This window comes from Lynx canadensis, chromosome A1 (genome assembly GCF_007474595.2).
Source record: "Lynx canadensis isolate LIC74 chromosome A1, mLynCan4.pri.v2, whole genome shotgun sequence".
Taxonomy (NCBI): domain Eukaryota; kingdom Metazoa; phylum Chordata; class Mammalia; order Carnivora; family Felidae; genus Lynx; species Lynx canadensis.
The window spans coordinates 16,164,530-16,188,782 of NC_044303.2; the positions used below are offsets into that span (position 1 = coordinate 16,164,530).

General features: G+C 38.6%; 1 protein-coding gene across 1 annotated transcript in view; it reads right to left on the bottom strand.

Moving 5' to 3' along the window:
- Window positions 1-1,646: 1,646 nt before the first annotated feature.
- TRPC4 (transient receptor potential cation channel subfamily C member 4) overlaps window positions 1,647-24,253 on the bottom strand; it is a 147,791-nt gene continuing 125,184 nt past the window's right edge. The window contains exons 6-10 of the mRNA XM_032594214.1: window positions 23,152-23,347; window positions 19,704-19,898; window positions 5,673-5,714; window positions 5,456-5,545; window positions 1,647-3,523 (exon numbers count right to left, since the gene is read on the bottom strand). Coding sequence (XP_032450105.1) covers window positions 2,801-3,523; window positions 5,456-5,545; window positions 5,673-5,714; window positions 19,704-19,898; window positions 23,152-23,347 — 1,246 coding nt within the window. The 3' untranslated portion in view covers window positions 1,647-2,800. The remainder of the gene's footprint in view (window positions 3,524-5,455; window positions 5,546-5,672; window positions 5,715-19,703; window positions 19,899-23,151; window positions 23,348-24,253) is intronic.

Below are 24,253 nucleotides of genomic sequence, written 5' to 3' on the forward strand. Positions count from 1 at the left end.
GTACTAACAGTATTCAATATTTTGTTTAAACTCATAGATGCATCATCTGTCAGTGACATCTGACAGAGGGTTGTTAAAAACCATCATTTTCGGAACACTGCAAAGTGTGGTGTTACTGGCTCCAAGTAAGTCCCTCTGTTGTCACCATGTTTACCTTTAAAACATCAGCACCCTAACCCTTGATATAAATAAACTCCTGGGAAAATTTTGCTTTGTTTTGTTTTTATTGTTGTTGGTGTCATTTGAAGAAACAGAGGACATTTGAAATTAAATTCTGGTAAAGTATGTATAATGGTGATGTATACGATTTTTACTTTGGAAGAAACAACATTAACAACAGAAGCAGAACAGAATCATTGGAACATACTCCAAATACTGAGAACGGGTCTATGTTTCTCTACAGAATATATGTCTGTCTGACTTAGAACAGTTTGGGTGTTTCACTATCCCCAGGGCTTATTGTGAGTTCTAACACACTCGTTCTAACATAAATAAATGTGCTTGAGGCAATGAGAACATTCATTAGCCTTTTTGTGCTTCTCCAAACCTACCAGGCCCATTCCTATATCTCTCGGACAAAACCAGATTTGGGAAAGAGCAGTAAACTCAGTGCCTCCGGGTTGTGGCTTATTTGGAAACTAAAATCTAATATTCCAAGTTGAATTCTGATGTCCCATACCTAATATGTTTTTTTAAACCTATTAACTTCTATAATATAATTGAGTCTAATGAATCCAATATATCTTTAATTATATGCATTCCTCTTACTTTACGAGAGGAACACATTTATGGAGTAAACTCCACACTCATTCTCTCTCAAAATGCACCATTTCAGAAGCAGCAATCAATAGTAAGCCCGATAGGTGCACATTTTTTGCTTGCTCTGTTTATGTTCGGAGAGGCAGTACATGTAGTGGTTAAAGGCTTGGCCCTGAAGGACCCGTCATAGCTCCATCACTAACTGTGAACCTTCGTAGTGCTTGTCTCAGTTTCTTCAAATATAAAGTGGGCTAAGAACAGTAGCTACTTCACACCATTGTTGTAAGTAGTACATATGTGTAAATACACGTGTTGCATATAGAACGGTGGCTGGCATTGTTATTGCTGTTACTCCTTATTTTTGATGTATGGTAATCAGAAACTGGGGTGTTTTTTCAAAGTTTTTTTCATGTTTATTTATTACTGAGAAACAGAGAGACAGAACATGAACAGAGGGGAGGGGCAGAGAGAGGAGGAGATACAGAATCTGAAACAGGTGCCAGGCTCCGAGCTGTCAGCACAGAGCCTGACACGGGGCTTGAACTCACAAACCGCGAGATTATGACCTGAGCCGAAGTCGGACGCTTAACCGACTTAGCCACCCAGCCACCCCCAGACACTGGGTTTTGTAATAGTATGCAGTTTTGGGTCAATGTTAAATTATGTACCATTTGTCTAGTCTGTGGAGGTAATTTCTGAAGTAAAATGAACTCATCATTTTTCTATTGATTTGAAATAAATGCTTACTGCATGTGGTGAAGGAACTTCTATTTCTATGGTGGCTTATATAGACACAAGTTACATAATTTAAACTTTAAGAAGTTGCCAGTGCCTTTTCATATCAGGTGAAAACATTTTCTTTTTAGTGGTTCAGTGAATGAATATAAGATAAATTACTTTGAAAACAACAGAAGAAACAAGTAATTAAGAATGTTGTTCCTATGGGGAAAACTTAATATCTATATCTACTGCTAAAATTAATAATGATTTTCGGAAATCTTAATTTTAAAGAAATATGTACCAGTCACTGGAGGAAAGAAGAGGAAACCATTAGGTTTCCGTATTTTTCTTGAATTGGCAATAATATTGCACTGATTGAAATAGAATTTAACTTTGCTTAGATTTAGAGTTTAGAATGAATTTATGGATCCTATGAGAATGTAACACCTTGCTTTGTTTAAGGAGCATTACCTACTCTAATTTATTGTTATTCTTTTCTAGCACTGAGAACTTTTGCCACATTTTGAAATTCTATTATTCATAAAGCCTCATATTTATACTGACTAGCAACTGAACCTGAAAAAGGTCATTTAAAAAAACCTGAAATAAAACTTTCTTCATGACACAATCTCATTAAAAATCATCAATCACCAATATTTATTAAGACAAACATTTATTTTACTTACTGAAATGAAAAAGTGGGCATCCTAGAACTCCAAAGTACACCTGCTTTTCATTTTAGGAGGGGGTTTGATCACGACTCCATGAAAAGAAGGCTTGCTTGCTTTAATCTGTGCTGTATTTACATGTTCAGAAATAATTTGGTAATATTTGTGTTTTAAAGCCAAATTGTAGGGCTGCCCGAAAAGTCCTTGATGTGTAACCATCTCTAGAGATCCCCCCAAATTATGAAAAGCTCTAATATTTCAGCTGCATTGTTTTTCTGCATATAAAAATACCTACTATAGGAGTCAACTACCACATGAAATAAGTTGCATTTGTTTTAGTTGAAAAAGAGAGCTAAAAATTTCCTGTGGATTATTGCAATAGTACAAGAATACAAGGTGCGTTTATTTATTAACCAAAAAAAACAAACAAACAAAAAAAAGGTAAAACAAATTGTGAAAGCAAAAGCTGGCTATGAAACCAGGGTTTTTGATAGCCTTTGCCTTATTTAAACAGGTTACACGTTAATATGCGACAGTTGATAAATGCTATGAGGTGGAAGTTAGCATTTGCTAATTTACTTTAAACATCTCCCCCTACCCAGGGCACTATGGAAAATATGTATATGTATGATCAACGCTCCCTCCTTCAAGTATCACAATCTTGTGGTCACGTAATCTTCGTGGGTGGCTGTGTCCGTGAGGTTTCCATCATAGTCTATACTGGAGTCCTCTTCCTTTGCGTGCTTCTCCTTTGGTATTATTGGAACAGTGTCCTCCACCACCACCTTCTCCGACTTGAAGGAACACACTCTCTTGCCCACCTGTAAACCCAGGGTGTCCGTGTTCCTTTCTCGATGGTCTACTAAGATACACTGTTCACTGAGACCAGGGATGTTCAAGTCACCCCGCGAAGCTAACCCTCGGGATTCCAGTTGAATATTCCTCTCCAGTGGTCTTTCGGCCTGCTGACGAGCAACTTCTTCTGAAACAGAGAAGATTTGGTTTGCATTTTGCTCAGCAGCGTTTTGTTTTGACCGTCTGTGAAATAACCCGAAGTTTTTGATATCGGTCACAAAGTTCACTTTTCTCTGCTTCTCTCTTGGGGGCTCTTGCACCACTAGGGCGGAGCCATTGCTGATGTTGTGTCTTTCGGAGGCAATCGCTGCCGATCGCGGGTGAATCAGAGTGGTTAAATCGAAAAGGCTGAAGTTCTTTTTCTTGTCTTTGCTACTGCCTTCGTTGTCACTCTTTTCATCCGAGTCCGCAGAGTTGGAGGACTCCTTTGTGGCCTGAGCCGACTGGACGGTAGAGAGCTTGCTTCCTCTTAGTAACCCCAGGACTTCAAAGCGGAAACTAGAAATGTCTTGCTTTAGTTCCTAAGTGAAATGTGAAATGAAGACATTTAGTTTGTGACTTAAACAAACATGAGGGCTCTGGTGAGCACATTTCATATATGGCTCTGATGTGTTTTCACTCATTTTTTTTTAAAGTTTACCTATTTATTTTTGAGAGAGAGAGAGAAAGAATGAGCAGGGAAAGGACAGAGAGAGAGAGGGACAGCGAGAATCCCAAGCAAGCTCCGTGGTGTCAGAGCAGAGCCCAGCAAGGGGCTCAATTCCATGAACCCTGTGAGATCACCACCTGAGCTGAAATCAAGAGTCCCAGGCCTAACCAACTGAGCTATCCAGGCACTCCTACTCGTTTTTAAGAGCCAGGATTCCATTTTTGCTGTGGTTCTATTGAGAACTGCCTGTTCTGTCCCTGGCACTGGAGTCATTTTGATGCCTGCTAATTTCCCTGTTGGCAGTTATGTAGTAACAAGGAGACCTCCTGGGGTTGATGCAAAAGGAAACAAGAGTATATCGGATTTGTGGGACTATAGTTTCAAATGTGTCCTTTCTAAAATATTCACCTGCCTTCAGGTCACCTCTCATTCTCTTAGGGATGCATTTTTAAAAGGGTTCTCATGTTAGCATATCTTTCTGTCCAAAGGGATATCTAAAACAAAATAATTAAAGTGGTGTCTACTGTTCCAAGAGTTGGCAGTTACCTTCAATTGTTTACTACCTTGGGGTTGCATTTACCTCAGCACCTGGGGCAGCTACTAAATCTTGAGAATTGCTTCAGATCAGACAGCATTTCTCAGATGCATCCTCTACTCTTATCTTTTTGGACACTGAATTCTCAGTCCTACTCTTTTTGGATAACTGAGTTCTCAGTCCTAACCTGATGGTGGCCTTCCTGGTGGCTTCGTGCCTCCAACCTATCTCCTAAAGCACCAGGAATCATTTAACTACAAAGTGTGGATGTTGTGACTGTGAAGAACATTTGGGATCCTTTCAATCTGTGCTTTGCGTTTTGCAATTCATCTGTCTTCTTACCTAGCCCGCTGTTCATCTTTATTCTCTTGTCAAACCTGCCATTCTCAGTTAAAGGATCTTCTTCAGGGCTTTTTTATTTGTTTGTTTTTGCCTATAAGACCCTATTGACTTCACTCATTCTTTCAAAACCTCTAAGAACTCAGGCAGAATAACAAAAACATTTTATACATGTGACTTGAGCATATATATTTCATGTATTCCTCCTATCTCCTCTGATGGAATAAAAAACACAAAAAACCTCAGGGAGAAAGACTAAGTTTGTAAGTTACAATTAAGCACAAACCTTCAATTTCCTGCTACCAAAGCTGTGCATAGGACAGAGAAGGTTTTTGTTGTTGTTTTTAACATGTTGGTTACTACATGTTTCAGGCTTAGAAATCAGACTGGAATTTCAAAAACTAAAGCTCACTCATTCAAATGTTGCTAGGATCAGCAAGTTAAAATGCCACAAGGCACTAGGATTTTCTCTGTCTCCAAGTCCCCTCCACATTTCAGATTTAATGTGCTTTAAATTTTTTTTAATGCTTATTTATTTTTGAGAGAGGGAGACACATAGTGTGAGCAGGGGAGGGGCAGAGAGCGAGGGAGACACAGAATCTGAAGCAGGCTCCAGGCTCCGAGCTGTCAGCACAGAGCCCAAAGGCAGGGCTCGAACCTATAGACCGCAAGATCATGACCTGAGCTGAAGTCAGCTGCTTAACCAACTGAGCCATCTAGGTGCCCCAGATTTAATGTGCTTTAGAATAATGTATGTTGAAAGGAGATTTCACTGCTTAAAAAAAAAAGAAGTCTTGAATTTAAGAGTAAGAAGGCACACAGGCTTGCTGAAACTCATGGCCAAGTTGCCAGTTCTGATAGTAAATGTGCTGCATCTGGTTCCCTGCTCTGAAGAACCTGCCCCCTGGTGATGAGGATGCAAATGGTTACCTTAAAGTTCTCTTCAGTCAGACCTTCTTCAGTTTTGGCATCTCTGATCATTGCGGCAACATACCTCTTCACCAGGTTCCGCATAACCTCCTGAGGCATGTCGAAACAACAGAACTGACATTCAGTGCATAAAGAGGAATTCTCTCTTGAGTCCATTCTAAAGATGGGACTGTCCTTCATTTTAATGCAAATTTCAAGATAGAATAGAATAACTTACTTGATACTGGTGATGTCTTCTCAAATTATCAGCAGCTCGCCTCTGAAAAGGAAAAAGGCATTTACTTTTCAGTTAGTGTGATATATTACCATTTTGGAAAATAATTGATTGTTCCTTTTTAAAAAAATTAATTTATTTGTTTTGAGAGAAAGAGAGAGAGTAGGGGAGGGGCAGAGAGTGAGGAAGAGAGAGAATCCCAAGCCCCGCACTGTCAGTGCAAAGTCTGACACGGGGCTCGATCTCATGAACCATGAGATCATGACCTGAGCCAAGATGAAGAGTCAGTCGCTTAACCGACTGAGCCACCCAGGCACCCAATTCATTGTTCTTTTAATCGAGAATATATTTTTCCTCACTTCTCCAGAATGAACATTTTACCAGACAATGAACAATAGCTAGAGAGTGCTACACATGAATCAAAAAGAATGAATGACACAAAACAACAAAGTGCAAGGTTATAATCCCTATGGCAGTTACCATATAGACCAAGTCAACAATGATGGGAAGGTTGCTCTTTTAAATATTTTAAATGTTTACTTATTTATTTTTGAGGGGGTGGGGAGGCAGAGAGAGCTGGAGACACAGAATCTAAAGCAGGATCCAGGCTCTGAACTGTCAGCACAGAGCCCAACATGGGCTGGAACCCATGAACCGTGAGATCATGACCTGAGCCGAAGTCAGATGCTTAACCAACTGAGCCACCCAGGCACCCTGGGAATGTTCTTTTAACAGAAGGTGATAGAAAATTAGATAATCATAGCTGATACTACCCCAGATCACTTGCAATAATTCCAAGAGATACAGATGAGACATATCAAATACAAAATAAATAGCAAACAAAAATAAAAATTCAATAGAATAAAAAGCTTACATTATAATAATATATGGAGGTCTTCATAAATATCAACATAGCAAGTCTGAGAATTTAGCCATTACATGCAACATGTAATCAGAAACAATGTCAGACCACTACACCCCCAACACTAATTTCAATCAAATGTACATTAAGAAGGGACTGCTGCTTTAATTAGATAGTTAGATTTAAGAAAAAGTGGAAGATTCTGTTCAAACATAGGGTTCATAAATTCATCATTTTAAAAAGTAAATGTGAGTCCCAGCTATCATTATAAAAATATCAGAATGGTTTGGGGATGCAGCTGGGTTTAGCACAGAGCAGTGGTGCTAGAGTGCAGAATGGAGAGAGATGATGCCCAATGACTAAAAAAAAAAAAGTCCATTATAAATTGAATAAAATAATAAATGACACTAATTACATATTTGCAGATTTCACAAATATTTTAAAGATACCAGAGAAAAGCTATCAAAATTGTATTTTATGCATGTTGAATAAATATCAATATTTATTATGAAGGAAACTGAACAAACTTATCTAAAATAAAAATATTTGTGTAATAAAGGAATGAATTTGGTAGATTGTAAGAAAGCAAAGACATAACATATCTAGGGTTTAAACAAATCTTTTGATCTTGTTCCTTACTAAATACTTAATCATAGTCTGATAAAATAGAATTTTATAAAGAGTTAGGAATACATCACTGTGAAACGATATTAGGAAAAAATCAAACAATGCAAAAGAAACTTTTTTTTCTCTTTAGGGAAATAGAAGGAAATGGCATTTTCCCTGGCCAGGAGAAGTGATTTGTTTTTCATGATTATTAGTGACTTTTAGGAGCAGTTGAGACAATGTTTAACTTCTTAAAAGCCACTAATTTATTTAAATACCATTCATTTTCAAATGAATCTTAAACAAGTTTTCAATATGATTATGGTATTCTTTAAAGACTGGGAAGTTTGAAATTCACTACGAAATTAGGATATCTTGGAAAAAAACAGCATGAGAAGGAATTTTATGACAGGGCCACAAGATGGAGGTATATGACTACCATTGAGACATAGTTTAGCTGAAATCCAAGACAAAAAGGACTTCTATAAGGAAAGGAGCCATCCAGATCTCCTTAAGTTTACCTCAAGTGGACACAAATACTAAAGCAAGATATATGCCAAGTTCTTTAACACTCTCACTATAGATATTGTACAGGAGATCTGCATTCCATGATTTTAGTAGATAGAAACTCTGAATTTAGTATAGAATTTAGTCAACTCAATTTTGATTATTTTGAGTTTCTATTGTATTTTGCTATTCTGTTTTGGTCAAAAAAGTCAATAAAAAGTAGGCAGCAGATGGCAATCTGAAGTCATGATTTTTTTTTTTTTAATTTTTTTTTTCAACGTTTATTTATTTTTGGGACAGAGAGAGACAGAGCATGAACGGGGGAGGGGCAGAGAGAGAGGGAGACACAGAATCAGAAACAGGCTCCAGGCTCTGAGCCATCAGCCCAGAGCCCGACGCGGGGCTCGAACTCACGGACCGCAAGATCGTGACCTGGCTGAAGTCGGACGCTTAACTGACTGCGCCACCCAGGCGCCCCCTGAAGTCATGATTTAACTTTAAATTTCCTTTTTAAAGAATTTTTTTTTTCAACATTTATTTATTTTTGGGACAGAGAGAGACAGAGCATGAACGGGGGAGGGGCAGAGAGAGAGGGAGACACAGAATCGGAAACTGGCTCCAGGCTCCGAGCCATCAGCCCAGAGCCTGACGCGGGGCTGGAACTCACAGAGCGCGAGATCGTGACCTGGCTGAAGTCGGACGCCTAACCGACTGCGCCACCCAGGCGCCCCTAACTTTAAATTTCCTTAATGAAAAATTAAAGAGTGACAGAATCAGAAAATTATGAGTAATAAGAGAAAGTGATCACAATGCATCGTAGTATTCAAAAGAGTACAAACTGTCTTTCCTTCAACAGAACCTAATTCATAAACAGATCTCAAAATTTTAATACAAATATAAGAAGATCAAATATTACACTTCATTTATTTATTTACTTATTTATTTTTTGTGAGAGATCGAGCTCACTGCACATGTGGGGAAGAGAGGCAGACGGAAGGAAAGAATCTTAAGCTCAGTGCAGAGCCTAATGCAAGACTCGATTCCATGACCCTGGGATCAAAGATTACACTTTAAAAACTAATTCCAGGTTTATTTTTTTTAGGGAAAAGGTTTTTAAAAAGCAAAATAGTCTCGCAGAAAGAGAGTACATAGAAAAAGTTTTCTATGATGAATTTTAGGAACTATTCAATATCCATAGCCCATATCTGTATAAGTTAAAACAGTTAATTGTTTCTGCTCCACTTTTCTTCAACACCTACGCTGTAATACAAGTCAGTTGAACTTCAGTATCCTAGGAAAATAAGAATGGATGAAGCTAAACATCTTCTGAATATCGAAACAAATGAATGCAATACATTCGCCAATGATGACCACTACATAATGCAGCTCAGATCTCTCTCATGTCTGTGTCTCTGTTTGTCTATCTATTTATTTATTTACTTTAAAATGTTTATTTAATTATTTTTGAGAGAGAGAGAGAGAGCATGAGTAGGGAGGGGCAGAGAGAGAAGAGACACAGAATCCCAAGCAGGCTCTGTCCTGGTAGCACAGAGTTGGATGCAGAGCTGGAACTCACGAACCATGAGGTTGTGACCTGAGCTGAAATCAAGAGTTGGATTAACTGACTGAGCCACACAGGCACCCCTCTCATGTCTATTTAATCTCTCCTTTTCTGGCTAGCACCACAGACATTGTAGACTATCACTATTATGCCTCCCTGTTTCTACTTTCTTACTTTCTGGCAGCTGGTGGAGTATCACTTTAAGAACATGTACTCAGGGATCACACTTGGGTTTAAAGGTGACTGAACCTAAATAAGGAATTTATCTCTGAGGTCCTCTCCCATCCCCATATTTTTATTCTCTAAGGTAAAGATAAACTCACTGGATGGTTTTGAAGATTAAATTAGATAAGAGATTTAAGACATCTATCACTGACTAATGTTAAATAGTTCCCATCCTTTTTCCGTTTTTTCCCCTTTCAAATTAATAACATGATTTAACACAGTTTTTAAAAAATATTCTTGATTCACAAAACTTGTGGATAATTTGACACATATCAGGATTACCCCAGAGGAAGTAAAAGAGGATGTAATTGTTTCTTTTTGTGTGATTTGCATGACATTTCATGCTTGAGGAGCATTTTATTTAGGTAAAGAGTTGAATGCTTTTAACCTAGGCAATAGAGGCTTGAAAGTAAGAAATTTGCATTTAAGTAATAGGGTGAGGAGATAGTTTTAGTAAATATGGATAGATGTGACACAAGTTCTGTATGCAGTAATTTTTGTTTTATTAAGACTTTTTTTTAGAGCAATTTAAGCTTCACAGAAAAATTGGCACGTTATAATTGATTAATCTACACTGATACATTATAATCACCTAAAGTCTGTGGTTTGCATTACTGTTTACTCTTGGTGTTGTAAATTTTACAGGTTTGGACAACTGTATAATGACATATATCTATCATTATAATTTCATACAGAGTATTTTAACTGTCCTAAAAATCTTCTATTCTTTGACTGTTTATCCCTCCCTCCCCTGATCCTACCACTTCAGCTTTGTAACCATGAATCTTTTTACTATCTCCATAATTTTGCTTCTTCCAGAATATAATATAGTTAGAATCATACTGTATATAGCTTCTTCAGGTTGGCTGTTTCATTTGGTAATACTTAAGGTTTCTCTAAGTCCTTGCATGCCTTGATAGGTCATTTCTTTTATTACTGAATAAATAATATTCAAGTGTCTGGATATACCATAGCTTCTTTATCCATTCACCTACTGAGGGAAATCTTGGCTGCTTCCAAGTTTGGGCAATTATGAATAAAGTTTTTATAAACATTCTTCTGCAAATTTGGTGTGAACATACCAAATTTTCTTTTTTTTTTTAAATAAAAAAATTAATGTTTGTTTTTGGTAGGCAGAGAGAGAGAGAGAGACGGAGAATGAGTGGTGGAGGGGTAGAGAGAGAGGGAGACACAGAACCTGAAGCAGGTTCTAGGCTCTGAGCTATCAGCACAGAGCCGGATGAGGGGCTTGAACCATGAACATGGGATCATGACCTGAGCCGAAGTGGGTGCTTAATTGACTGAGCCACCCAGGTGCCCCTGGAAATAAGTTTTCACTTATTTCACTCCTTTGTCAAGGAGTGAGACTGCTGGATTGTATGGTAAGAATATGTTTAGTTTTGTAAGAAACCATCAAACTATCTTCCAAAGTAACCTAGCCTTTTGCATTCCCACCAGCAATGAATGAGAGTTCCTGTTGCTTCGCATCCTTACTAGCCTTTGCTGTTGTCGGTGGTCTAGTTTTTAGGCAATCCAATAGGTGTGGAGCACTGGTCAGTCATCTTTTTTGAGGTTCCGAAAGTTTCATGAACATCTCTGCATAATATTGGATTTCTGCTGTGACCTCCATGAATTTTCCTTTGTGGGTTTCTATTTCATGAATCTTAGCTTCTAGGGCCAATTTAAGATCTATTTATTAAGTGGTTGCAGGTACGTGGAAGAGGCTGCAGAAACCAGAGATAAATAAAACACACCTTTTGCCCTTAAACAGCTTGTTGTCTACTAGGTGGATGCCAAGAATCTCTAGAGATGAAGGTAGACTACAAGCAACAACATGGGGGTGGGGGTGGCGTCTTAATGTTATTTGAGTCCAGGGAAGGAACAAGTAATATTGGGCAAAGCGGCCTTCAAACAGGGAAGGGGATTTCAGACTGGATGAGAAAGAATCATGGAACTTTAACAGTCAGATGCACAGACATTCAGGTGTGCAGAAAACTGGAATACAGTGAGCAAATATGCTAGTGCTGGTGCTGGTGGGTGAGAGACACGGGAAGGCAACTTCCACCAGGACAGCGGCAGTGTGCTCTGATAATAGGAATATATGGATTAGATCATGTTGGAGAGTTAGCCGGGGGTTTTCATGCAGCATCTTAGAAGGCACGGCGAATTCAGTGGTTGGTAGGCACCTGGCTTTTTGACTACTTGAGTGACATGTGAAGAAAGTTGAACTTCCATTATAATTACCTGGCAGCAGTATGTTTTTCTAAATTTTTTTAATGTTTAACTACTTTTGAGAGAGACAGAGACAGAGACAGAGTGTGAGTGGGCGAAGGGAAGAGAGAGGGAGACACAGAATCAGAAGCAGACTCCAGGCTCTGAGCTGTCAGCATGGAGCCCCACTCGGGGCTCGAGCCCACGAATTGTGAGATCATGACCTGAGCCACAGTTGGATGCCTAACCGACTGAGCCACTCAGGCACCCCCCTGGCAGCGATATGAAGTAGGAAAGATGAGTAGGAGAGAATCAGTAGATATTAGTGGGGATGCTATTACCAGAATGTAACTGAAGAGTAACTGGGTGTGAGCTAAAATGGTTAGCAGTGTGAATGGGAAGGAGGGGGCAGCAAGAATCACAAGGAGATAGAGAATGTTGAAAGGGATTGGCAGCTGGGGTGGGAGCATGATAACAAAGATTTTTAGCCTAGTTGCTGAGATGTTGGTGCTATTAAAAAATGCCAGTGGGGTCTCCTGGGTGGCTCAGTCGGTTAAGCATCAGACTTTTGGTTTCGGCTCAGGTCCTGATCTCATGATCTCATGGTTTGTGAGTTTGAGCCCTACATTGGACTTCACGCTGACATTGTAGAGCCTGCTTGGGATTCTCTCTCCCTCTCTCCCTCTCTCTCTTCCCTCCCCCTGCTTATGCTCTCTCATTCTCTTAAAATAAACTTAAAAAAATAAATTTCAATACCTGACAATTAACACATAGGTATTAAGAACAGACGTATTATTTCTTAGAACCAAAGAGCTTGTCTAGTCTCATGGCCTCATTTATAAGTAAGGAGACCAAGGCCCACAGAGTCGAGAGAGTGACTAAATACCACGGTGTTCTCCTGGCGGTGCTGGCTCTAGAATCCCCAGCTAGAACTCATTCTCTACACTCTGCTCTCCATAAACTAGACACTAAGAGACATTTGAACACATTTGCTATGTATTCTATAGTTTTGCCTCCCTCTCCCAATACATCTTAATTTGAGGGTCAGCACCATTAACACACTGGATCCATATTTACTCGAGCAAAAATCAGTAACCACAGAATGAATGGTATATGTTGTATTAGTTTCTTAGGGCTGCCATACAAAGTGTCACAATCTGTGTGGCTTACGCCAACAGAAATTGATGATCTCACCATTCTAGAGGCAAGAAGTCACAAGTCAAGAGGGAAATGTTCCCTCTGAGGCAGGGTAGAAGAAAGGAAGTTTCTTCTTCCCAGCTTTTCATGGTGACTATCAATCCTTGATGCTCGTTGGTTTGCAGCTGGATAATCCCAATCTCTGCCTCTTTCTTCACAAGGTGTTTTCTGCCTGTGTCTCTGTGTCTTCACATGGTCATGTTCTTATAAGGACTCTACTGCAATATGACCTCATCTTAACCTGACTAATGACATCAGCAATGCCACTATTTCCAAATAAAGTCACATTCTGAGGAAGTGGAGTTTAGGACTTCAACGTATCTGTTTTCGCGGGGGGGGGGGGTACACAATTCAACCCATAATATATGTACTCTTTGCAATAAACATAATGATAATTTGGGCAATTAGTGGTATTATTAAATACTATACAGTAGAATTATCATCAATAATACCTAGCACGTTTGCTAGGTTTTTGTTGGGTAAAGATCAGCTGAGTTTCAAAGGAATTTACTCTCACAGGAGAAGGTATCACATCTTATAATGATCACTGGAGATGACGGAGAACAGAACTGACCAATCTGTGTTCATAAAAACAATGCAGTATGTTGGAGAAAGATGTGCATTTTAAGTTAGCGGTTTTCTCTGCAAATTATGTCAGGAATCTAGCGCCACTTACAGAATGTACCTTGACAGGGTGGCTTTCCACGCGGGTGCCCAAGGCACACCTGTGCGTCACATCAGCATAACTCACGGTTTGCGGGTTCCTCTTGATTTGTTAGGACAAGATAAAGGCAGGATGTGGATCACAGAACTAATGATAAAGGAAAAGACCAAAGAAACCGCTGCTGCTTTGAGGGCACCCCTCATGTCCATAGACGTGTCAGGTCAGGTTGCCTTAGAGCAGGAAGGGTTTTGCAGTCGTGAAAGAAAGGGCTCTGGGGAATCAACTGTGACATTTTCTCACTCTTTATCTCTGGTTCTCTCCACATCCATGTGGAGTGTCAGGCTCACTTCGTGTAGCTGGTTCCCTGCAGTCAATTGTCAGTGCTGCTCTCTCTCATTTCCACCCTGGTTTTGGTCTATCACTGATTTCAAGCCCATGAATTATGCCTTTTATTCTTTGCTCTGCTTGGTGAATCCCTTAGGGGATGCAGCATGCTGTGCTCTTTTCCTTTTAAAAATGAGTAAAAAGACAAGGGGCTATTCTAAGATGTGATCCCTTTTTAAAAATTACATTTTGGCTCATTTACAGAGGGAGCTACATATTATTCTCTATGAGCACACTTTCTATGCATATGAAAATAAACATTATAACATGCTTGAATGTCACCTTGTGAAACCAAATATTCAGAATTTTACTCTTGAAGTACCAAGAATATCAAGCAATTCATTCCTCTACATCCCTACCTGGGAAAGAAAACTTAATTAACGGGCCCCACCAGCAGATTTTACAGCAGTAAATTAGGGGTTGAGAGAGACTCATGGATGAATGCTATCTGATCTGTAAGATTTGTAGTTAGGACTACTAAAAGTCATGAAGAATAAGGGGCAATACCTTCTGATAAAAATACAGTCTGAAAAGCATGTACTATTAGCATTTGTCCTCCAGTGATGTAGCTGCTGCTAATCCATTCACTGTTTCTAATTCTTTGGCAGCGACATAACTGAGTGTATTTCTGTGGCAACTGGTCAAGCATGAGTATTCCGTCTGTGGTCCTAGAGCTGAGTGATGCTAAATGACCCTAACAGACATGGTGTTTCATGTTTTCCTCACTATGTTGTGCTCAAGAGAAAACCGGAAAGTGGAAAACATAAATCCAAGCAAGTTAAAATCACTCTTTATAATTCTGTCAAAAGGCTTCATATGTCTTAGTCTGGCATCTTGACCTATTAACGTAAGCATTCCATTTTAGAAACCTGGTCTATGGCATTGAAATGTTTCATATTAATTAAACACTTTGGCAGTGACATCTTTTTACTTTAATTAAATGATCTGGACCCCTTCAGCAATGAGGACAAAAGTTGCTTTTGTTTTTGTTTAAAAAGCTGTGCTAGATACCAATGCTTTCCCTAACAGGAGTTTCTCGTTCTCCTCCTCCCCCTCCTCCTCCTCCTCCCCCTCCTCCTCCTCCTCCTCCCCCTCCTCCTCTTCCTCCTCCTCCCTCTTCTTCTTTTAATCTGTTTTAATGTTTATTTATTCTCTAGAGAGAGAGAGAGAGAGAGAGAGAGAGAGAGAGAGAGAGACAGAGCACAAGTGGGGGAAGGGCAGAGAGAGAGGAAGATACAGAATCCAAAGCAGGTTCCAGGCTCTGAGGTGTTAGCACAGAGCCCGATGCGGGGCTTGAACTCACGAACTGTGACATCATGGCCTGAGCTGAAGTCAGTAGTTTAACTGACTGAGCGACCCAGGCACCCCTCTTTAACAGGAGTTTCTAATTAAAGTTACAAGGAAATGCTTATTAAAATAGAGATTCCTGATGATTTTAGCACTCACAAAAGTCTAAGAACTGGTGTTTTAATATGGAGAAGGGTATTTGCTGATAAAATGGGGTTAAGCTAAAAATTAGGTAAGTAGTGATACGAAAAACCAAAAGCTACAGCATGTTTCACATTTTATTGACTCCTCAATAGGCTGCCCCCTTTGGTAGGATTTCATAATTTCCCAGAGACAAGCCATTTTTCAATAATGGGTTTTCTTCCTCCAATAAAGGTTTTGCTCAATAAAGTTATTTCTGCTTCATTTATGTTTCCTGCAAAGAGCATTCCAAATGAAAGGTTAATTTATTTGGAACTCCCAATCACCCATAAGAGGAAGTCCAAAGTTGAAAAAAAGAAGTTAATGAGTTTTCAGCACTAGTTCTATCATTATTACCCGGAAACCATAACTACTAGATAAGATCACCGATGATGGGCTCCTGGAGAGTGGCCAGTGCAGCTATGCTGAAGAGTGCTCGCTTTCAGGCTCTGCCTGGGCATGTGAAGGGAATGAGCACCAGTGTGACATTCAGGCAGCTGCTGGGTGACAAGAGTAGGTAAGTGAGTCACAAGTTGGGAAGGTTAGAGAAAATGCCTCAAAGAATGTATAAGCTTTACCACCAGGTGAGCTTCAGATTTCTGTCTCAAAAATGTGGCCTAAATATAAGCAAGTTGAGATGCAAACAGAAGGTGAGCCAGGCTGGGAAACAAGGACTTTGAGATACAGGAATCTTAGAAGCCGAAAACAGTGACAGCATTCAAAAGCTGTTGAGAAAAATGAAAATGGAAAGATGAATACGCAACATAGAAGGTATCATTGTATTATCATTACAGTTTTCAGGGAAGCAAGAGAGTGACTGAAAGCACACTGGTTTGGGAAACAAAAGATCCAGGTTTCCCCCCAGCTGTTACCAAGGGACCCTAAAACACCTGGCAAGGTAAATAAGTTCTCTCTGAAAGGAAATGGTTGAGCTAAATGATTTCTAAGGTCCTTTTGAAGTGTAATTGATATTGATATTCTAACCCATGCCTTGGTTATACAGAGTGACTGTCATCGATACGTCAACGTCACCTTTTAATTAATGGAAATGTGTATATCTTCTTGTCCTTATTTGTCTGTACTAATGAACTGTCAGGGGTATTAACCAAATTGAAATGAATTCACAACAAAATCAATTACTTTTTGACACTATTTTCTCATTTAACTCTTCTATTAATGTTGCCCAACCTTCTTAATTTACTTTTCCTTTTTCTTATATTTTTCTTCATAAGTGATACATATTATTTATTTCCATCTAAAATCTAAATGTATAAAACTGAACTATAAGTATGCAGACCAAAATATTATGTCCTTCCTGTTCTGGAAATGCAGTCTAGATAAAGAATACATTTATAGCATTGAGTTTGATTAGGCTAGTGCTTGCCCAAAGCCTTAGCTTGGTGAAGAAGAGGCAGGATTGAGAGTGGGATGATGGTGGGAAAGAGAGACATGACTCACAATATTTATTTAGTTTGTCATAAATTCCCAAAGCATAAAAATATCCCATTACCAAAGGTTTGTAAGATCTACATGGCTAAGGAAAAAGGAATGTCTTGGGGTCATGCCATTAATTGTGAATTCTCTTTCTGTGCATCAACTTGGATCAAAATAGTCAAATTTAGAGATAGAGACATAAAAAGAAATTTGTGTTTTTTTGAGACCAGTAATGTATAGAAAGGAACGTATTTTAACTTACACCATTTACCCTCTCCTTCTGAAAGGTGTGAATCACGGCTTTAATAGGAAATCCCAAATGAATGTTAAGCTCCTCTTTGCATCTAAGAAATGATGGTAACATATTCCTAACAATGCGCCAACCAACAGTGGGGGGATTCTAAGGGGTGTGGGGGGGGACTTGGAAGTCAAGTTCTTAGAGTGGTTTTCTATTATTGTGGTGGCAGCACAGATGGATCTCTTAAAATATTAGAGCAGGGCCCCATATCTTGTTACAAGTTTTGTGGCATCTTAAAACCCATGATTCTTTCTGCAATTGCCTAAAATTAAACTATTAAAAACAAATTTCTTTTGTGTGTGAACTTTATCTTGGGGCCCAGAAACTCTTTTTAAATCTAAATACTCCTGGGGTGCCTGGGTGGCTCAGTCGGTTGGACATTCGACCCGGCTCAGGTCATGATCTCGTGGTTGACAAGTTCAAGCCATGCATCAGGCTCTGTGCTGTCAGCTCGGAGCCCGGAGCCTGCTTCAGATTCTGCGTCCCCCTCTCTCTCTGCTCCTCCCCTGACCCTGCTCTGTCTCTCACTGTCTCAAAAATAAAATGAACATTAAAAAAATTTTTTGAAAATCTAAATACTCCTATGACAGACAGCATAAGACTATATTATTCATATATTTCTAGGGATTGATTAAATAAATTTCTGAAGAATTTAAGATGTGAAAAAGGACAAGTATATTTTGATGTGGAAGAGAATAAGCCAGAGTTTGGCTTCCCTGAAACCCTTTTCTGTTTATCTCAAGGAAAACATTATTTCTTATAATGTTGTCATAGCATTTTGCATGTAACATATTGTAATGTTAAATATATAACACGTACTATAGTAATATGTTCTCATATTTGTATGTCCCATGTTAGAAATGATGAGCTCGAGGATGGAAACCATGCCTTTATACCTACTCCTACCCCCAATCCCTAGCTCAGTTACTGGCTGGCACATAGAATGTGTGCAATAATTGCTTATTAAATCCCAGGCATTATGTTTATTTTACACCCTTTGTTAAGTAATTTAAACCTATTTTATAGCAGAAACATCTGTTAAAATTTTTTACTCAAACATCTGGAGTAAAATAATTTCACTCTTTCTAAGGTCAGTGTTAAAATCTATCAGTATGAGTATTGCAGCCTAAGTCTTCATCATAATTTGACTTTGGTTTCTAAGATCAGATATATGCACAAACTTTAGTCCTCCAAGTTTCTGGAGTAGGAATTTATAAAAAAGAATGTAACTACTTCCCAAAACCACCTCTCTGCTATATGCTGTATATGTTCTTGCCAGTCAACTTCATCCTTAGAATTAGAAATGTGACTGGGGAGCCTGGGTGGCTCAGTGTGTTGAGCATCTGACTTTGGCTTGGGTCATGATCTGACGGTTTGTGGGTTCGAGCCCCGCGTTGGGCTCTGTGATAACAGCTCAGATCCTGGAGGCTGCTTCGGATCCTGTGCCTCCCTCTCTCTGCCCCTCCACCACTCACGCTCTCTCAAAAATGAATAAATGTTAAAAAAAAAAATTAAAAATGTGACTAACATGACAGCAAAATCAAGGCCACTATCAGTGGAGAAAGCCCCATTTGATGCTGAGAGAAATGCTTACTGGGCAATGAAGTTAATGAGTGGGAAGGATCACTTAGGGCATAAGTAACAGAAACCTTTTTAAATAAAATTAAAAACAAATTTAAAAATGTTAGTAACTAGTATTACTTGGTGATTCTAATGTAAAGGCATATTCAAATACTTCCAAAGCAATTTCTCTGAGCAAGTCAAAACAACTAATGAACGTTAGAGTATGGATTCTCAAAATGTCACTATGAGAACTTTGAAAACTAAGTGTGAAAGAAATGAGGAATAACTTGTCCCATGTCAGTGGTTTTGCCGGAACAAAGTCCTTAGTCCCCATCTCTTCTGATGGAATCAGTTGAACTCTTGCTTTCTAGTATGAAAGGAGCTTCCAAAGGAAGTTTAATCTGATACTGTTAACAGGAGCATGGCTCCGAATAGTCCTAACATTTTTTAAAAACACAACTTCTTGGTATTTAAAATGATTAGGTGTAGAAGCAAAATGTTGAGCAACTCAACATATTCTGAAGTCCCTGTGCTGGAACATGGCGCAGCATTTTTAAGTTTATAATCCCCGTTTAATCATTTAGTCGAGATGTTTTTGTCAAGCATCATATGCCGTGTGTCAGAGCCTATGTTCGGCACTAAGAATATGAGAGACTGAAACAGCCCCCTTCCCTTATAATCCAGAGAGAGTAGACAAGAGCAAGTAAGGCCACAAACAACCAGCAATTGCAATTCTGAAAAGAGCAGAAATTAGGGTACCAAGAGACAATGTGTTAGCTCCCCAAGCCTCGGCCGCTGGGTCCAGGAGAGGCCTGTGTCAGGTGGGGCTCCTACTAAAGTAACAGTGACTGCCCTCACTGGAGGAAATGGGTTTGGAGGGAAAACTCTTAGTTACTCAGACAGGGTCTTGGATGTGGTAGCTGTGCAAACAAAAGGACACCAAACACAACCAGGAAAAACAAAAGGCTAAAAATGCAAAACTATCCAACAAGAAATACAAATATATTTAAATACACAATAAAAAAAAGACTAATACTAACATGCTGTGTTCTTACCCCTATTGTTCCAAAACTTTCAGGCTTTCTTCTCATCTTTTTCTTGCACAGGTGGGTCCATATCCATTTGATCAGGTACCAGAGAGACTTGGGGCTCGGGATGACATTGAAGGGAGTGGGCAGAGTACCTCCTTCTTCGAAATAACTCATCCAAAGCTTTGTTCGAGCAAACTTCCATTCTATATCTGCATGGTCCTGAATGGGAGAATATGACAACTGCTGACAGGTTTCTTAATTACTAAGGTGAGATAAACCTCACAGGGAGCCTGTAACCTGACTTGGAGCAGCTCTTGTAATATTAATTAAATTGCTTATAGAAACAAGACTGACTCCTCGAGGTAGTCATCTAAACATTTCAGATGATGGTTTACCCTGGTAAAGAGTCACAGCAGTCTTGTCAGTTTTTATCCTTCCTTCTTCCATGAAACAGACGTCTAAAAGAATTCCATGTTAAAGAGCCTGCAGTGATCAGTTACGACTTGAAGACGAATTTTCATTTCCTGCACTGCAGGCTTACATTAGCCCAAGTGCACTAGATTCTGACCACAAATAGACCTTCATATCTTCCCCGAGGCCTTGAATCCCGGTCTAGGTCAGTGTCCCTTCGTGGATGCTCATGGCTTAGCCTTCTGGTGTTTCCAGGAAAAGTCTTAGTTGGTGTGTTTCTATGTGAATTATTCTTGTCCACCTTTAGGCAACAGGCACAAATTCAGAGAGAAGCTCCTCTAACAAATGTAGAATGGGGCCTCTGTCATGGCACCAAACCCTGACATAGCCTTGTAAATGGCACCAGACAGGACTGTGGTTAGTGGCTGTTTGCAACCCTTCATAATTTATTAATCATTCCACTTTATTAACCTCCTAGAAAAAATCAGAACATTTGTGGCAATTAGAGATAGGGCAGCCAGTCCCCTCTTAAATTAGCCACAAATCTGATTGAAGCAGAAAATCTGGGAAGTAGGAGGTGGTAGAAACTAGGCATATCAAAATAGTTCATTTTAACCCATTGATATTGTAAGGAAGAACTCAGATTTTAGAGTGGGAGAATCACATTAGACCATGCTTCATTCTAATATTCTTAAATGGTTGTGTGCTAATGAATGCATGTGTTGCATATACATTTCTATCCTGAGCAATAGAGATTGTCATCTAGACACTGGACAGATTGTGCTTTCAACAGGAATCAGCATATCCAGAAACTGTGTGGCATTCACTGTGTGCTTTGCGAATGTTTGACTGGAGGGACTGATCAATAGACAGAAGCACAGAAGCTCCGGTTTCACCCCCCTATCCTCTCCTCTTCCTCTCCTCGAGTTCTCTTTCTGTTTCTTTCTAAACAAGCTTATAGATCCTGCATTAATGAAGAAAAGTATATATTGTTTGCTGTAGTCATGGAGGATGGGAGTCAAGAGAATTAGCTTAAGCTAATAAAAAGATAGTCACTTTGATAAAGAGTTGGCCTGTGAGTAGATTCTGCTCCTTCTGATTCTTAAGGAGTCACAAATTAAGGATTATGCTAACCTCATTATGTTCTCTTATTGCTATCACAAAGCAGACTTCCTGGGGTGCCTATGTGGCTCAGTTGGTTAAGCGTGCAGTTCTTGGTTTTGGCTCAGGTCATGATCTCATGTTTCTTGAGTTCAGGCCCTGAATCTGGCTCTGTGCTGACAGTGCAGAGCCTGCTTGGGATTCTGTCTCTCTCTCTCTCTCTCTCTCTCTCTTTCTCTCTTTCTCTCTCTCTCTGCCTCTCCCCTGCTGGCTCTCTATCTCACAAAAATAAATAAATAAACTTAAAAAAAAAAAGGTAAACTCTTTCTTTGTTCTTGGTTTGGGATTCTGAGAGGGTCTACAACAAATTCTATGGTAGAAAAACTAGAAGTGAAATGTTATATGTTGGTGATGACCAAAACCACCTCTGTTATCCAAGTGAAAATCAAATAGTTGGCATGTTCTTGCTCCAAGGAGGCATTATGCACAGGATTATGGGAGCTACACCTGTCTCAGGTTATCAATGCCTGCTCTCTTCTTAAGTAGTTTTAGAGTTTAAGCTAAGCAAAAACAGAGCTTCGAAGATCATTCTCACCTCTTTAAAAATCATCTAGAAAGATAAACCCTAAAAGCAGTAAAAACAAAAAAAGTCATACTATCCTTAAGTAATATTCTCTTCTTGATGAAATCAATCCGTTTGATATTTTATAGGATATAAATTGTATATACAGCTTCTCTGTATATAGCTTGATAATTAGAGTCTTTCTAATTTTTTTTAGAAGGGTGGTCTGAAAAATAGAATCTACATTTTGCAAATACACTGACCAGAATAATACAGAACTTCTAAGGAAATACATAGGGACTATCTTAAAAAATCCTCACTTGCAAGATGCTTAAGTGAAGCCCCATAATTTGGATATTCACCTGCAAATCCTAGGACCTAGGTATACCCAGCACTAATACTTTGTTTATGAATCAGAAAATAAAAATCATCTATTTTTATGTTTTATGTAGTTTTTCATCTGTGACAGGTATCTTGCCCCACAGAGACAGTTTCAGTAAAATTCAGAATGCTGTTTCTCAAAGTAACAATAATAACACTCTGGCGGTTTAGAAATAGATTCAAAGATGCAATATAATGGTAGTTATTTAAGGAGAAAATTATGGTTATAAATTATTCTTATAAAATGCTATTTGATTCAGGTATAAATATGAAAGACTTAAGTGTATTTCATTCCAATATGGGTTTGTTTTGTTGCTATTGCTAATGGCCACCGGCATGTATGTAAGTTCAAGAGGATAAAGAACTTTGTCTTTCTCATTCATTGTTGTATTTCTAGTTCCTAGAATAGTACTTGGTAATAGAATAAGTTCTCAATAAGAATTTGCTGAATGAATGAATGAAAAGTAAACTAAATTGTTTAGATTCTAGAGTTTCAAATAAACATATATGGTATTGTGTGCTCTGCTGTAGAATTCAGGGTTACCCATACCTGCTTTTTCTGGATTTAAGAAACCAAAAATACTGTAGATTTTCCCCTCAGACTCTCCTCTAGGCTAGCTTTTGTATCTTGCCAGGCTGGCATAAGTTTGTTTATACCAAGATTGTAGGTTAAATGGACAGAGACAATGCAAAGTCCAAAGGGCGCTACACAGAGATGAGCCACTTGTACGTAATTCATACTTCCCTTGTGCTTTCGTAGCCAATGACTGCCTAGCAAGACAGATTTACTTTATTTTATAATCATCCATAATACGACAAAACTAGATTAGTTTGTAGCTAAATATGGTATAATACTGTTTAGAAACTTCCAATTAACCATTTATATTATAATTCTGTTCTGTCCCATCAATAGCCAATTACAGGCTGTATTCCTTATGATAAATAAGATAGAGTGTGGCTAGGAACAACACATTCTAGGGGGGGAATATTGAATTAAAATAAAGTTATTCAACTTACAGCAATGAGTTGGTACGAATTATTCATCATAGCTATTAACATGTTGAGTAGGACCACCAGAGAGATGACATTGTATGTCCCAAACATCGTGGCACCAACAAACTCAGTGAATTCATGCTGTGCTTTGACATTGGTCACATATAAATTGATGAGCCCAAATATTGACCAAAATAGGGACTGGAGTGTCTCAAATAACCTGTAATAAAGATACAATGACACTAATAGCTATATTAATAGAACAATTATACAATAAGGTATAACAATAGAACTTGATTCCTATTATGTATATTTGCTTAATTAAAGAATAAACTTAATAAAAAGTATTGAAGAATTACTAAATTAAATTTAATAAAAATTAAAGAAAGTTGTTTCCATCATATAGTACAAGTAGTATACTTAATTTTCCTAGTTTTACCTAATTTTCCCAAGAGCTTTGAAAGCTGTTTAGTTTCCTAGAGCAGGGACAACAAATCTGACCCTCAGACTATTTCTGTATGGCTCCTGAGTTAAGAATGGCTTTTGCTTTTCAAATGGCTGGGAAAAAGAAATTCAGAAGAGCTACTTTGTGTCATGTGAAAATTTGATAAATTCACATTTCAATGTCCAAGGATCAATAAAGTTTTATTGATACACGGCCATGCTCATTTATTGATGGATTGTCTATGTTTGTTTTTTGTGTTGAAATGGCACAGGTGAGTAGTTGCAATAGAGAACATATGGCCCACATAGTTAAAATATTTGCTATCTTTTTCATAGAAAGCTTGCTAACCAGTGTCTTAGGGCATTAAGTGATGCCAATAAATGATCAATAAATGATACATCCTCAAGCTGAGTCTTTGAAAAATATCAATTCTGATTTTGCTTTTCAGTTGTAGAAGGATTGAAAATAATGTTATCACTGGATTTCCACAATTATAATTAAAATTGGGTATAGTGAATCCTGTAAGATGTCAAGTGTCAGCATGCTCAGATAATAAAATGTGCTATTTTTTTCTATTTCAGGGGAACATTTAATTCATCCCTGTCAATGAATGAATTCTAAGTAAGGTTTCCTTAACTTAGTCCAAGAAGCAGGATAAAATGAAAAGTGTCTGAACCTAAA